This window comes from Panthera leo, chromosome D1, assembly GCF_018350215.1.
Source record: "Panthera leo isolate Ple1 chromosome D1, P.leo_Ple1_pat1.1, whole genome shotgun sequence".
In the NCBI taxonomy this organism is placed as follows: domain Eukaryota; kingdom Metazoa; phylum Chordata; class Mammalia; order Carnivora; family Felidae; genus Panthera; species Panthera leo.
In genome coordinates this window covers 43,201,436-43,214,769 of record NC_056688.1, presented here as the reverse complement: position 1 = coordinate 43,214,769, position 13,334 = coordinate 43,201,436, and the positions used below count along the sequence as shown (strand labels likewise).

The following is a 13,334-nucleotide window of genomic DNA, read 5'->3' as shown; positions in this document are numbered from 1 at the left end:
TAGACTCATCAAAAAAAAAAAAAAAAACCAACAAAAAAACAAAAACAAACAACAAAACAAAAAAACCCCAAAAAACAAAGAAAGAGAGAGGGTACTCAAAATCAGAGATGAAAGAGAAGAAATAACAACCAACACCACAGAAATACACAAGATGATAAGAGGATATTATGAAAAATTGTATGTGCCAACAAATTGGACAATCTAGAAGAAATGGATAAATTCTTATAAACATATAATTTACCAAAACTGAATCAGGAAGTAATAGAAAATTTGAACAGATCAATTACCAGCAATGAAATTGGATCAGTAATTAAAATATTCCCAACAAACCAAAGTGGAGGACCAAATGGCTTCACAGTTGAATTCTACCAAAAATTTAAAAAAACAAAAACAAAAACAAACACCTATTCTTTTCAAAATAATCCAAAAATAGAAGAAGAAAGAAAGCTTCTAAATTCATTGTATGAGGCCAACAATAATCTGATATCTAGTCTAGATAAAGATACTACACAAAAAGAGAACTACAGGCCAGTATCTCTAATGAACATAGATGTATAAATCCTCAACAAAATGTTAGCTAACTGAATCCAAAAATACATTTAAAAAGTCATTCATCATGATTTAGTGGGTTTTATTCCTGTGTGGTATATTTGCAAATCAATCAATGTGATACATCATATCAACAAGAGAATGGATAAAAAATATATAATCATTTCAACAGATGGAGAAAAGCATTTGACCAAATACAACATCCATTCATGATGAAAACCCTCAACAAAGTAGGTTTAGAGGGAACATACTTCAACATAATAATGAAAATCCACAGCTGAACATCATACTAAATAGTGAAAAACAAAACTTTTTTCACTTAAGGTCCAGAACAAAACAAGGAGGTGTCACCATTTTTATTCAACATGGAACTGGAAGGCCTAGCCATAGCAATTGGACAAGAGAAAGGAATCAAAGGCATCCAAATTGGTAAGGAAGAAGCAAAACTTTCACTATAAGCAGATGACATTATCTTATATATAGGAAACCCTCAATTCTGCCAAAAAAAACAAACAAAAAAAAACAAAAAAAACCCCTACTAGAACTTATAAATGAATTCAGTAATGTTGCAGGAAACAAAATCAGTATAAAGAAATCCACTGCATTTCTATACACAAATAATGAAGCAGAAAGAGAAATTAAGAAAACAATCCCATTTACAATTTTACCAAAAATAATAAAATGCCTAGCAATAAACTTAACCACAGAGTTGAAAGACCTGTTCTCTGAAAACTATAAAACATTGATTAAGGAAATTAAAGATGACACAAACAAATGGAAATATATTCCACAGTATAGATTGGGAGAATAAATATTGTTAAAATGTCCATACTACCCAAAGCAATCTACAGGTTGAATACAATTCCTATCCATATAACAGCACTGTTTTTCACAGAACAGGAACAAACAATCCTAAAATTTGTATGAAACCACAAAAGGCCCAAAATAGCCAAAACAATCTTGAAAAAGAAAAACAAAGCTGGAGGTATCATAATTCTAAATTTGAAATTATACTACAATGCTGTAGTAATCCAAACAGTATGGTACTGGCACAAAAGTAGACACATAGATCAATAGAATAGAATAGAATGCCCAGAAATAAACCCACAATTATATGGTCAATTAGCCTTTGACAAAGACCGCTTTCTTACATCATTCACAAAAATAAACTCAAAGTGGATTAAGGACCTAAATGTGAGACCTGAAACCATAAAAACCCTAAAAGAGAGCATAGGCAGTACTTTCTATTACATTGGCCATAGCAACATTTTTTCTCAATATGTCTCCTGAGGCAAAGGAAACAAAAGCAAAAATAAACTATTGAGATTACATCAATATAAAAACATTCTGAACAGCAAAGGAAACCATGAATGATACTGAAAGACAACCTATTGAATGGGAGAAGATATTTATAAAATATACAAAGAACTATTACAACTCAACACACAAAAAAACAAGTAATCTGATAAAAAATAATAATAAGTAGAAGAAGACATGAACAGGCATTCTCCCAAGAAGATATATAGATGGCCAACAGACACATGAAAAGATACTCAACATCACTTATCACCAAGAAATGGAAATCAAAACCATGAAGGATCACCTCACACCTGATAGAATGGCTAATATCAAAAGTGTTGGCAAGATGTGAAGAAAAAGGAACCTCATGCATTGTTGGTGGGACTGTAAACTGGTGCAGCCACTGTGGAAAACAGTATGGAGGCTCCTCAAAAAATTGAAAATAAACTACCCTATAATCCAGTAATTCCACAACTGGGTAATTACTGAAAGAATACAAAAAACACTAATTCAAAAAGATTAATGCACTCTATGTTTATAGTAGCATTATTTACAATAGCCAAGTTATGGAAGCAGCCCAAGTGTCCATTAATAGATGGACAAACAAGATGTGGTATATATATATATATATATATATATATATATATATATATATATATCCACACACATATATATGTAATGGAATATTATTAAGCCACAAAAAGAATGAAATCCTGCCATTTGCAACAACATGGTTGGATCCAGAGAGTATAATGCTAAGTGAAATAAGTCAGTCAGAGAAAGACAAATACCATATGATTTCACTCATATGTGAAATTTAAGAAACAAAACAAACAACGAGGGAAGAGAGAGAGAGAGAGAGAAACCAAGAAAGAGACTTAACTGTAATGAACAAACTGATGGCTACCAGAGGGGAGGGTGGGGGGATGGGTGAAATCGGTGAAGGGGATTTAAAAGTACACTTATCATGATGAGCACTGAATAATTATTGAATTGTTGAATCACTATATTATACACCTGAAATTTGTATAACACTGTATGTTAACTATACTGGATTTAAAATTTTAAATAAATTAATTTTACTTGCATATATTTTTGGCTTTGTGTAATAGAAACATTAGCTGTAAATATAGGCAAACTTAAAATTTATCTCGTTTACTTCCAGTAATGCTTTAAAACGTATTTGGCTCCTATTATATTCTCTAGGAATTAGGAGAAGCCCTGTAAACTTCAATTTTCTTTGGGGGAAAAAAAAAAAAGTAGTGTTCCTAAAGACAGGAAATATTTATGGTGGCATCAGGAAGAGCCTAAATATTTTGAGGTTTATTTATCTCCTTCAATTATTTTCCCCACCTACAGTTGCAAATCTTTTCCACTTTATTTCTTACTGTCAGGACGCTTAGGAAATTGCATGTTTTGAAGACTCAAATCCACTTAATAGCTCAAAAAACCTGCTGCACTTTTTGTCAGCATTTTAAAGTTGTGCAATGATCAGTCTTGACCAGTAGGTGGTGGTATCCTACAGGAGAACTTCATGCTTCTGAGTATAGACCAGAAAGAAACCTCACGTAGTTTTAACCCATAAATTTGAGATTATTTATTCCCTGAGAATTGGGTAATAATCTCTATTTAAATTTTTTTAAAAATCATGGGAAAATTTCCACTCACAGATTTTCTTTCTTAGGTCATTCATGTTTGCTAAGAGAATTTCTTAAAGGATAAACTCTGGTATGGTTAAGCAATCAACTCCTTTTCTATTTACCATATTAAGATGGAAAGGTTCATTTTAATTTTTAGTCTTAAAAATGTTTTGCCTGTTATTTCTTAGCAGTAGTCTTTACTTAAATTCTTTCAAACAAACTCACTTTGAGAATCCTACATATCAGTTTTGTGGTCAGCTTAATTCAGAAAGCTGCACACAGCAAATGTAGAGATGATTGTTTTAGGGGGAGGTTATGGTACATATTTATGCTTTTCTTTCTTTTTTTATTGTAGGAGAATTCCAGACTCCTTCAAGAGCGTGGTGTGGCCTATATTAATGCTGATTCTTCTATAGAAGGTGAATCTCATTGGTCTTATAGGAAAAGGTGTGATCATGGTAGTAGCAGCCATTTAGTTCATAAATTATGCACTAATAAGGAAGGCAAATCCATACCATGTGTTGGGATGCCACCCTTGCCTCACAGCAGCTGTGAGACCTAGAGTGCTCATCTGGGAAAGCAGCCCTCTCTGATTTGCTTCACCTGACAGATTACCTTGTCTGCACTAGGGATTGTAAATACCTGTTAAATGAATCAGTAAATCATAGAACAGAAGATTTCTGTGATTTTAGAATGGGGTTGTCTGCACTAGGGATTGTAAATACCTGTTAAATGAATCAGTAAATCATAGAACAGAAGATTTCTGTGATTTTAGAATGGGGTAGCAAAAAAGTGTAATTTAAATATAATGCTAGTTTTATCATATCATGTGGATAGATTTGGGAAGAAATACTGATGTCCAGGTATATTTTTTCTTAAATATTTTTTCCTCCTATTCAAGAAATAGTTACTGAGCCCTTCTGTATGCAATGTATTTTCCAGTATTTCAGAGGAATCAGAAGTTAGTAAGTCTTGCACTTGGAAGTTTGTGGCTCAGTACAAACGAGGAAATAAATTAGTCTAGGATTCTAATATATGCAGGTACTACAAGAAGGCTATAATGAGGCTGGTCTGAGAGTTCAGAGGAGAGAAGAGTAGCAAGTTCAGGAAAGGCTTGAGAAATGAGATAGACACTCAAGACTGGCCTTTAAGAATGGATCTGCTTTTGATAAGTAGAGATTCAATCGAAAGGACATTCTCAGGTCTATTTCCAAGATCGAGCAGTCTGTTGTCACTACCCTCCATACCCATTCATCTTTCTGTTCTTGACTACATGCAACTTCCCAGACATTGCAGCTGCTGTTCTTTGTACTAGGATGGCTGTTCCACACTCACTCTATCTGTTTCATTCTTACCCTTACAGTCTTCCTGAAATGGTACTTTTTCAGGGAAGCCATGCCTGTAGCTCTCCTCATGACCATTACTAAACACTTATTTGCTTTACAGACTACTTCTGTTACTAGGCTATATTCTTCAGCAAGTAACAGACAGGATCTTTCTTGATAACTCCTGGTTTCCTAATGTCTTGTTAAAGACACATGAGTTGCATTCGTGCAGCAAAGAATGAGTCAATGAAGGGTAGACTTTGAGAATCTTTTTGGTAGTATATTGATAAACTTATCACATCCACAATAATTGAGACAATGCCTTTTGACAGAGGCATGTTGGCATTGACATTTCTTCTTTGTCCAGGTATCTAAATTACATCGTCCCCAAGGTGGCTCACACAGTGCAGTTCAGTAATCCTTTCTGAACAAATTCCAATGATTTAAAAATATACATTAAAAATCAAATCTTGCAAACAAAGCTAGCAAGAAAGAGAACATTATTCTGCTGTTCCAGGCTGAAGGAACAGTATGTGCAAAGACCCTGAGAAGGTCCCTGCTTGGGTAGAGTGGGATGTGAAGATTTGAAGAGGTGACGGGGGTTGTTTCTTGTATGGAACTGAGGACCAAGGTAAGCATGATGAGTTTTATTGAGTCATGAGTTGGAGGGTTTTGATTGGACTTAGGTTCTAAAAGGATCTTTCTGGCTAAAGAGTTAACACTGGTCTTTGAATGAAAGAATGAAGTAAATGAAATAAAAAAACCATTCTTTCTTTATCTTTAAGGAAACTATACTCTACGAGTTGATTGCTCCCCACTGATGTACAGCTTGGTATACAGCCTAACAAAGGAGGTAAAAATAATTACATATCATTTTAGAAAATTTGAGTTCTACAAATGTTTCATTGAGATACCATTATTATGTTAAGCAGCTGCCTTGTTTTATAGCTTGTCTTTTTCTCATAGAGCAAATACCCACTCCAGAGAACATTGCATCGAATAAACTCTTTACATGTGTTATCCCATTTCCCCCAACTGCCCTGAAGCAGCCTTTGGATAGCATTGTGTCTACCATCCCCATGTGAAATGGAGAACACTGAGATCAAAAAGCATTAGCCACCAAAGTCACACAACTTGTGCAGTAGCTGAACCAGGACTTGGTCCTGTGGTTTAAGTCCTTAATTTTAAAACTGCTTTATACTCCTTCATATCATGACACCAGTTATCCCAGGATGCAGGAAGAGTTAAAGTTTCTAAGTGATTGAGAAAGAGTATGTGTAAAAACACCAAGTACTGACTCCAAGGTCAAATCAATTTGGGGCAGAGGCTAAGTGAGACCATGTACCCCCCTTTCTGACTTCCTGACTTGAGCTGCATTCCACTGAGCCCCACTGACCTGGGCTGACAGCTAAAGTTCTCTTAGTTCTGACAGAGGCACAAGATACAGAACCTGCTGGAGAGACAGTGCCTGAATTCCTGTAGGACTGACAGGCAACTCTTCACTGTAGTTGTCCTGCTCCTAAACCCACTGGAACTAAAGTTAGTCATAATGAAGAAGTTGTTGCATGGCAGATTTTTGTTTTTATTGTTAATTATCTGATTTGAACTGGAAAGGAAAAAAAAAAGAGTTGCCTATTTAATGGAATTACCAACTGAAGTATAAATACCAAGAAAAACACGATTATTGCCCTTCAGATAGGGATTTTAATATCACTAACCTTTGGTTTCAAAAGCATGGAATTTCATCTTATAACTTAACTTCCCCTATAGGAATAGAAGCAAATTAATTTGAAAAAAATGTATTCATGTCATTACTCAAGATCTGCATCATTTGCCTGTAGTTTTTATCAGTTTCCATGAAATGTATAAAAACTGTAATACCTGAAAACAGGGTATTTCAGAGAAATTTCACCATTCATATAATTTAAGGTAAATGCTGAGGAAGCTTGGCAGTTATATTTGTTTTCTGGGTGGTTTGGTGGCACCCAGGGACAATTGCAAACGCAGCACTCTAAGTCAGATTCGATGCTTGACAGTTTTGGCGGTCTGTGTTATTCTGTTTTGTTTATTGGGGGAGAGGGATTCATAGCATTTTAAATTTTAGTGATGAACTGAAAATATAGTTATATATTTCTACACTATTCTAAATATGCATTTCTTTTTAAAAAAAATTTTAATGTTTATTTTTGAGAGAGAGAGAGAGACAAAAAAAGAGAGAGAGAGACAGAGTGTGAGTGGGGGAGGGGCAGAGAGAGAGAGGGAGACACAGAATCCTAAGCAGGCTCCAGGCTCTGAGCTGTCAGCACAGAGCCCGACAAGGGGCTTGAACCCACCAAACGTGAGATCATGACTTGAGCCTAAGTCAGAAGCTCAACCTCTAAATTTGCATTTCCTAGAATAAACGGAGTGGTACTGTCCCTTATATCAAGGTTTTGTGTAAATTTATAAGCTCGAGTGAAATTATTTTGTGTCTTTATTTATTCATATTTTGCAAGTTAAGATGTTGACATAATTTCTGATTCTCTCCCCATCCTTATGCAGATTTATTTGTATTCCCATAGACCTTTGCACATACCTAGCACATTGAATTTCACATTTTTACTTCTAGTTCCCACTAGTAGAAAGTATCTAATGTGTCTTTTTGAGCTTTGTTTTCATGGCATTCACAAAAAGTCTTAAACAATATAGGTACTCTATTAATTTTTGAAAATTGAATTTGTTGAAAAACAGAACATAGGACTTTTATTAAATATAAAACAAAAACAATTGTGTACCATATAATGTATAATAAATAACCTGTGAATAACTACAGAACATTAATTGAAGTTGAGTTTGCAAAATGTTTTTGGGATAACATCTAATGTTCTAGATGTCAAGTATAGGTTTAGAATTCAATAATAGGTCATATTTTTCTCACTCAGTTTTCTCATCAGTAAAACCAGAAAATGTAGTTAAAGCCCAGTATTTATTGAAATTACAACAAATACTCAATATTAATGCATTTGTTTTTATTATGTATTATTTAATGACCTTTAGCGACCTTACTGGCAAGAAGCGATATTAAAAGAAATACCTTCTCTTAACCACCTTGCTTCCTTTCATTTTCTTTTTTATAAGAGAAGTCTGTTTTTGAGAGCAGCCTTCATGCATTCAGAAAAAAATAGACCCAAAAAATCTTATAATAGGACATCATTTGAATATGATGGCTTGGTAATAATTAGGCCTTCTTTTCCATACACTTCATGGTTGTTTTTTTTTTTTTTTCTTATAGCAGCTCCACCTGTATATAATAGCATGAGCATTTTACCATATTGTCAGAAATTCGTTATTATAATTCTTAATGACTGCTAGTAATATGAATTACATCACTTGTTTTGCTGAATATAGTTTACTTATTCATTCCCTGGCTGATGGACATTTTGATTTTAAAATATCTGATTTGTAAGTATTCTCTTTTTTTCCCATTTAACCTGTGTAGCTCCAAAGCCCTGATGAAGGCTTTGAAGGCGAATCTCTTTATGAGAGCTGGAATGAAAAAAGTCCTTCCCCTGAGTTCAGTGGCATGCCCAGGTAACCATGCAAACAAGAGTCTCTGTTGCATACAGTAGGGGGTTGTGTTGAAAATGAAAGTGTATTTTCTCTCAATGATAAAGGAAAGGCAATGCTTTGGTTCACAAATAAAATATTCTTGTGTTTTGAAGTTAATGTCTAAATGAAATGTCTACAGATATCTGTAGGCCATCAAGAAATGGTTCTTTTTTGAGTAGGCACTATATACACCTGTTACGTAAGTCAAAAGTATGGTAGAAAGTAATTCCCCTCACAGTTCTGTCCCCCAGTTACTAGATACATTTTCTCTTTTCTGAATATCATACAGTTAACAAATATTTTGGTTACTCTAAGAAAAATATAGGCATCATTTCAGTATTGGTTGTGTCTTCACAGCAAATTACGGGAATAAATATCTCAGAGATAAAGATTGATTAGAGATGAGATTATAGCTTTAAAGAGTATGAATACTTAAAAAAAATTTAAGGGTAGTATTTACATCTGAGTTATCTAAAAAATTTCTGTTTCTTTTAACTTCATCATGCACAACAAATACAGGTAGTAAAATAAGTTAATGAGGGGAAATATTTTCCAGCATAATGAACTTGTTATTTTATTTTATTATTTTTTTAATGAATCTCTTTAAAAAAGTAACTTACATACGTGTGATATTGTGATTTATAATAAGAAGTATATATTCAATCTTTGGCCCCTTTCCTGGCAGAGAGAAGTTAAATCTTTAGAATTTTCTAAGTGATGAAAGAGATAAAGGTGCCTCTTGTTATGTTAACAGGGTGACCTTTGGATCCCCACCTAAGGATGAGGGCTGGTGGCCAGGAGAACCAACCACATAATTAGAGGGTTGGGACTTTCAGTCCCACCCTAGGAGCAAAGGTTGAATCAATCTGCAATGGGCAATGATTTAATCGATCATGACTTTCTAATGAAGCTTCCATAAGATAGGGTTCAGAGAGCTTCCACATTGAGTGGCACACCTAGGAAGGGCATGGAGCACTCTGTGCCCTTTCCCCACATCTTGCCCCTTGCGTCTCCTCCACCTGGCTGTTCCTGAGTTGTATCCTTTTATAACAAACCAGTGATCTGATCGAGTAAATAAAATGTTTCTCCCACTTCTGGGAACAGCTCTAGCAAATTAATCGAACCCAAGGAGGGGAACTGGGGAATCTTTAATCTGTAGCCCATTGTTGAGAAATCCACCTGGGTTTGTTTTTGGCTTCTGAAATTAGAGGAGGGGCAGTCTTTTGGGATGGAGCCATTCACTTATGGAGTATGGTGTTATCTTCAGTGTCAGAATTGAGTTGAATTTTAGGACACTCAGTTGGTATCCCAGAGAATTGCTTGTTGCTGGTATGGGGAAACACCACACACACCCCTCCACATGTTGGAATTGGGTTCAGGAACCCAAGAGAACAATGGTCACTACTACCCAAAACAGTCTTAAGGAAGTAGATACTCCATGATCAAAATTGATATTCCTCGCAATTATTTTTTGTTGTTACTTGCCTAACATGATTTTTATAAATAAAAATTATATTTATAGTAGAAAGAATGGAGTTTAATTAATCTTTAATCTGTACTCCCTGAAGAAATTACTCAAATAATTTCATGTTTTAATCCCTATAAGGATTAGCAAGTTGGGATCTGGTAATGATTTTGAGGTGTTCTTCCAAAGACTTGGAATTGCTTCAGGCAGAGCACGGTACACTAAAAACTGGGTAAGTCTATCAATAAGATTTTCAAGGTTATTTATGAATATATTTTAGCTAAATAAATAATTCTGAATTTTAAAAAGTGAGTTCAGCAGTAGAGAAGTAGAGGAATTTGAAGCAGATGTGGTTGAGATGGTGCTACTACTAATGGAGTAGTTCCTGCATCTGGTATTTTGAGCCTTTGAACTTGAACTTTGATGAACTCCCTTAAATATGTTTTCTGTTTCATTAGATGGCATTGGTTTCATGCAGTTACTTACACTAGAAATGTCAAAATTGTCTTTGATTCCTCTCTACCTGTTATCGTTCAAAATTAGTTATTATCAAGACCTGAAAATATTTGGATTTTTATGTCATTAGCTCCCCAGTCATTAAACATGAAAGTTTATTTATCACAATAGATTATCATGATGAATAGCACAATAAACCATGAACACCTATACAAGTCCTAATTTTTTTGGCTACTGTTGTTGCTAATGATGACAATGACACTTATAGTTTTTATTTTTATCAAGGCCACCTAGGAACATAGTTCATAGAATGTCATACAGTCTGTAAGAGTGTGTAATGAAAAACAGTGGTCCCTTATCCCATATCCATGCTTGTCCCACTTCTGATTCTGCTCAGCAGATTCAGATTTTTTCAACTTTTTAATTGTTTTATTCTGCTGTCTGCATGCTGACAAATAATATGCTCATGCTGCTATTTATTTTTCGGTTTTATGTATTATCTGTTTACATCTCATTAGGGAAGATGGCATTTAGCTCTTTTATATCACTTTTTCTCCCAACTCCCAAGTACTTTCCCTCATTGCATTTTCTCAGTATATGCTTGTACCACACTTGTTGATTAGAATATCTTTTTTCTTCTCCATGTATCCATAACTGGTTCACCACAGACTTTTAGTATATTTAAAAACATCAGGCGATCTGGCAGATTTCATTTTCCTTGGGATCTCCTGTTACTCTGAATTCTCTGCTTGTTCTCTTTGCCTGTGGCACATCTCTTGCCTGTGAAATTTTCCTTCACTGAGAAATCTGAGAGCACCTTCATTTCTCTCCTGTTTCACATCTTCTGTTTCCTGGATTTTGTATCTTCCTTTTTCTTGTTTACTCTTTACTGTTTTTGGAGCACATCCTTCAAGAACTTCTTGAAAAGGGTGTATGAAATGTAAAGCCCTCGCATGTCTGAAATGCATTTCAACTACACACTATTCTTTTTCAGTTTGCCTGGGCACAAAGCTTTTGGTTGAAAATCCTACATCCTCAGAATTTTGAACTCATCACTCAATGACTTTCAGCCTTCAGGATTGCTGTTGAGAAATTTGTTGCTATTTGATCCCTGATTGCTTCACTTTTTTTTTTGTTTTATTGAAATATAATTGGCATTCAATATCCTATTAGCTTCAGGTGTGCATCATAGTGATTCACTATTCTTATACATTACAAAATGACCCCCACAATATCTAGTTAACATCTATCAATATACAAAGTTATTATGATATTACTGACTATATTCTCTGTGCTGTACATTACATCTCCGTGACTTAATTATTTTATAACTGGAAGTTTTTACCTCTTAATTCCCTTTACCTATTTTGCCTGCCCTCTAACCCTTCCTGTTTCTGATAACCAAGAGTTTGTTTTTTGTATCTGAGTCCATTTCTGTTTTATTTACTCAGTTGTTTGGTTTTTTTAGATTATACATATAAGGGAAGTCATGTGGTATTTGCCTTTCTCTGTCTGACTTATTTCACTTAGCATAATACCCTCTAGGCCCATCCATGTTGCAAATGGCAAGATTTCATTCTTTATGGCTGAGTAATATTCCTGTGTGTGTGTGTGTGTGTGTGTGTGTGTGTGTGTTCATCTATTGATGGACACTTAGGCTGCTTCCATGTCTTGGCTATTGTAAGTAATGATGCAGTGAACATAGGGGTACATGTATCTCTTTGAAATGGTGTTTTTCTTTTCTTTTTTTTTTTTTTTTTAATTTTTTTTTTTCAACGTTTTTTTTTTTGTTTGTTTGTTTTTTTTATTTATTTTTGGGACAGAGAGAGACAGAGCATGAACGGGGGAGGGGCAGAGAGAGAGGGAGACACAGAATCGGAAACAGGCTCCAGGCTCCGAGCCATCAGCCCAGAGCCTGACGCGGGGCTCGAACTCACGGACCGCGAGATCGTGACCTGGCTGAAGTCGGACGCTTAACCGACTGCGCCACCCAGGCGCCCCTGGTGTTTTTCTTTTCTTAAGATAAATACCCAGCAGTGGAATTGCTGGATTGTATGGTAGTTCTATTTTTACATTTTTGAGGAACCTCCATACTGTCTTCCACAGTGGCTGCACCAGTTTGCTTTCTGTGCAATATTGCACAGGGATTTCCTTTTCTCTACATCCTCACCAATATTTTCTATATTTTGCCTTTTTGATCATAGCCAGTCTGACGGGTATGAAGTGATATCTCATTGTGATTTTAATTTGCATTTCTCTGATGATTAGTGATGTTGAGCATTTTTTTATGTGTCTATTGGCCATCTGTATGTATCCTTTGTAAAAATGTTTATTCAAGTCCTCTGTCCCTTTTTTTTCCTGCCTTTGCCCAGTTTTAATTTGGTTGTTTGTGTTTTTGATATTGACTTGTAAAAGTTTTTTATATATTTTGGATAGTAAACCATTAATGAATGTATGATTTGCAAATATATTCTCTTTCTCAGTAGGTTGTCTTTTCCTTTTGTTGATTGTTTCCTTCACTTTTTATTTTGATGTAGTCCTATGTACACCTTTTAGCCTTTACTGCCTTTGCCTGAGGATACCGGTCCAAGAAAATATTGCTAAGACCATGTCAAAGAGCTTACTGACCATGTTTTCTTCTAAGAGTTTTAATGTTTCAGGTCTTCCATTCAAGTCTTTAATGCATTTTGAATTTATTTTTGTGTGTGGGATAAGAAAGTGGTTCAATTTCATTCTTCTGCATGTAGCTGTACAGTTTTCTCAACACCATTTATTGAAGAGACTATCTTTTCCCCACTGTATATTCTTGCCTCTTTTGTCATAGATTACATGACCACATATGCATAGATTTATTTCTGGGCTGTCTATTTCATTCATTGACCTATGTGTCTATTTTCATGCTGGCTCTATGATTTTTGAAAGGAAGGTTTTATACCTTTCATGCTGTCCTGGTGTATGTGTGTGCCTTGGTTGGTTAATACATTTTTCCTTTCACTGGGCTGGGTACAGAGT

The 13,334-nt window shown here is 34.9% G+C and overlaps 1 protein-coding gene across 2 annotated transcripts in view; it reads left to right on the top strand.

The window, feature by feature from the left end:
• Positions 1-13,334, top strand: part of FOLH1B (folate hydrolase 1B) — a 64,384-nt gene that overhangs the window by 40,049 nt on the left and 11,001 nt on the right. For both annotated transcript variants that reach the window (XM_042904952.1, XM_042904951.1), the window contains exons 12-15: positions 3,844-3,907; positions 5,599-5,666; positions 8,292-8,383; positions 10,008-10,098. In XM_042904952.1, the coding sequence (XP_042760886.1) occupies positions 3,844-3,907; positions 5,599-5,666; positions 8,292-8,383; positions 10,008-10,098 (315 nt within the window). The remainder of the gene's footprint in view (positions 1-3,843; positions 3,908-5,598; positions 5,667-8,291; positions 8,384-10,007; positions 10,099-13,334) is intronic.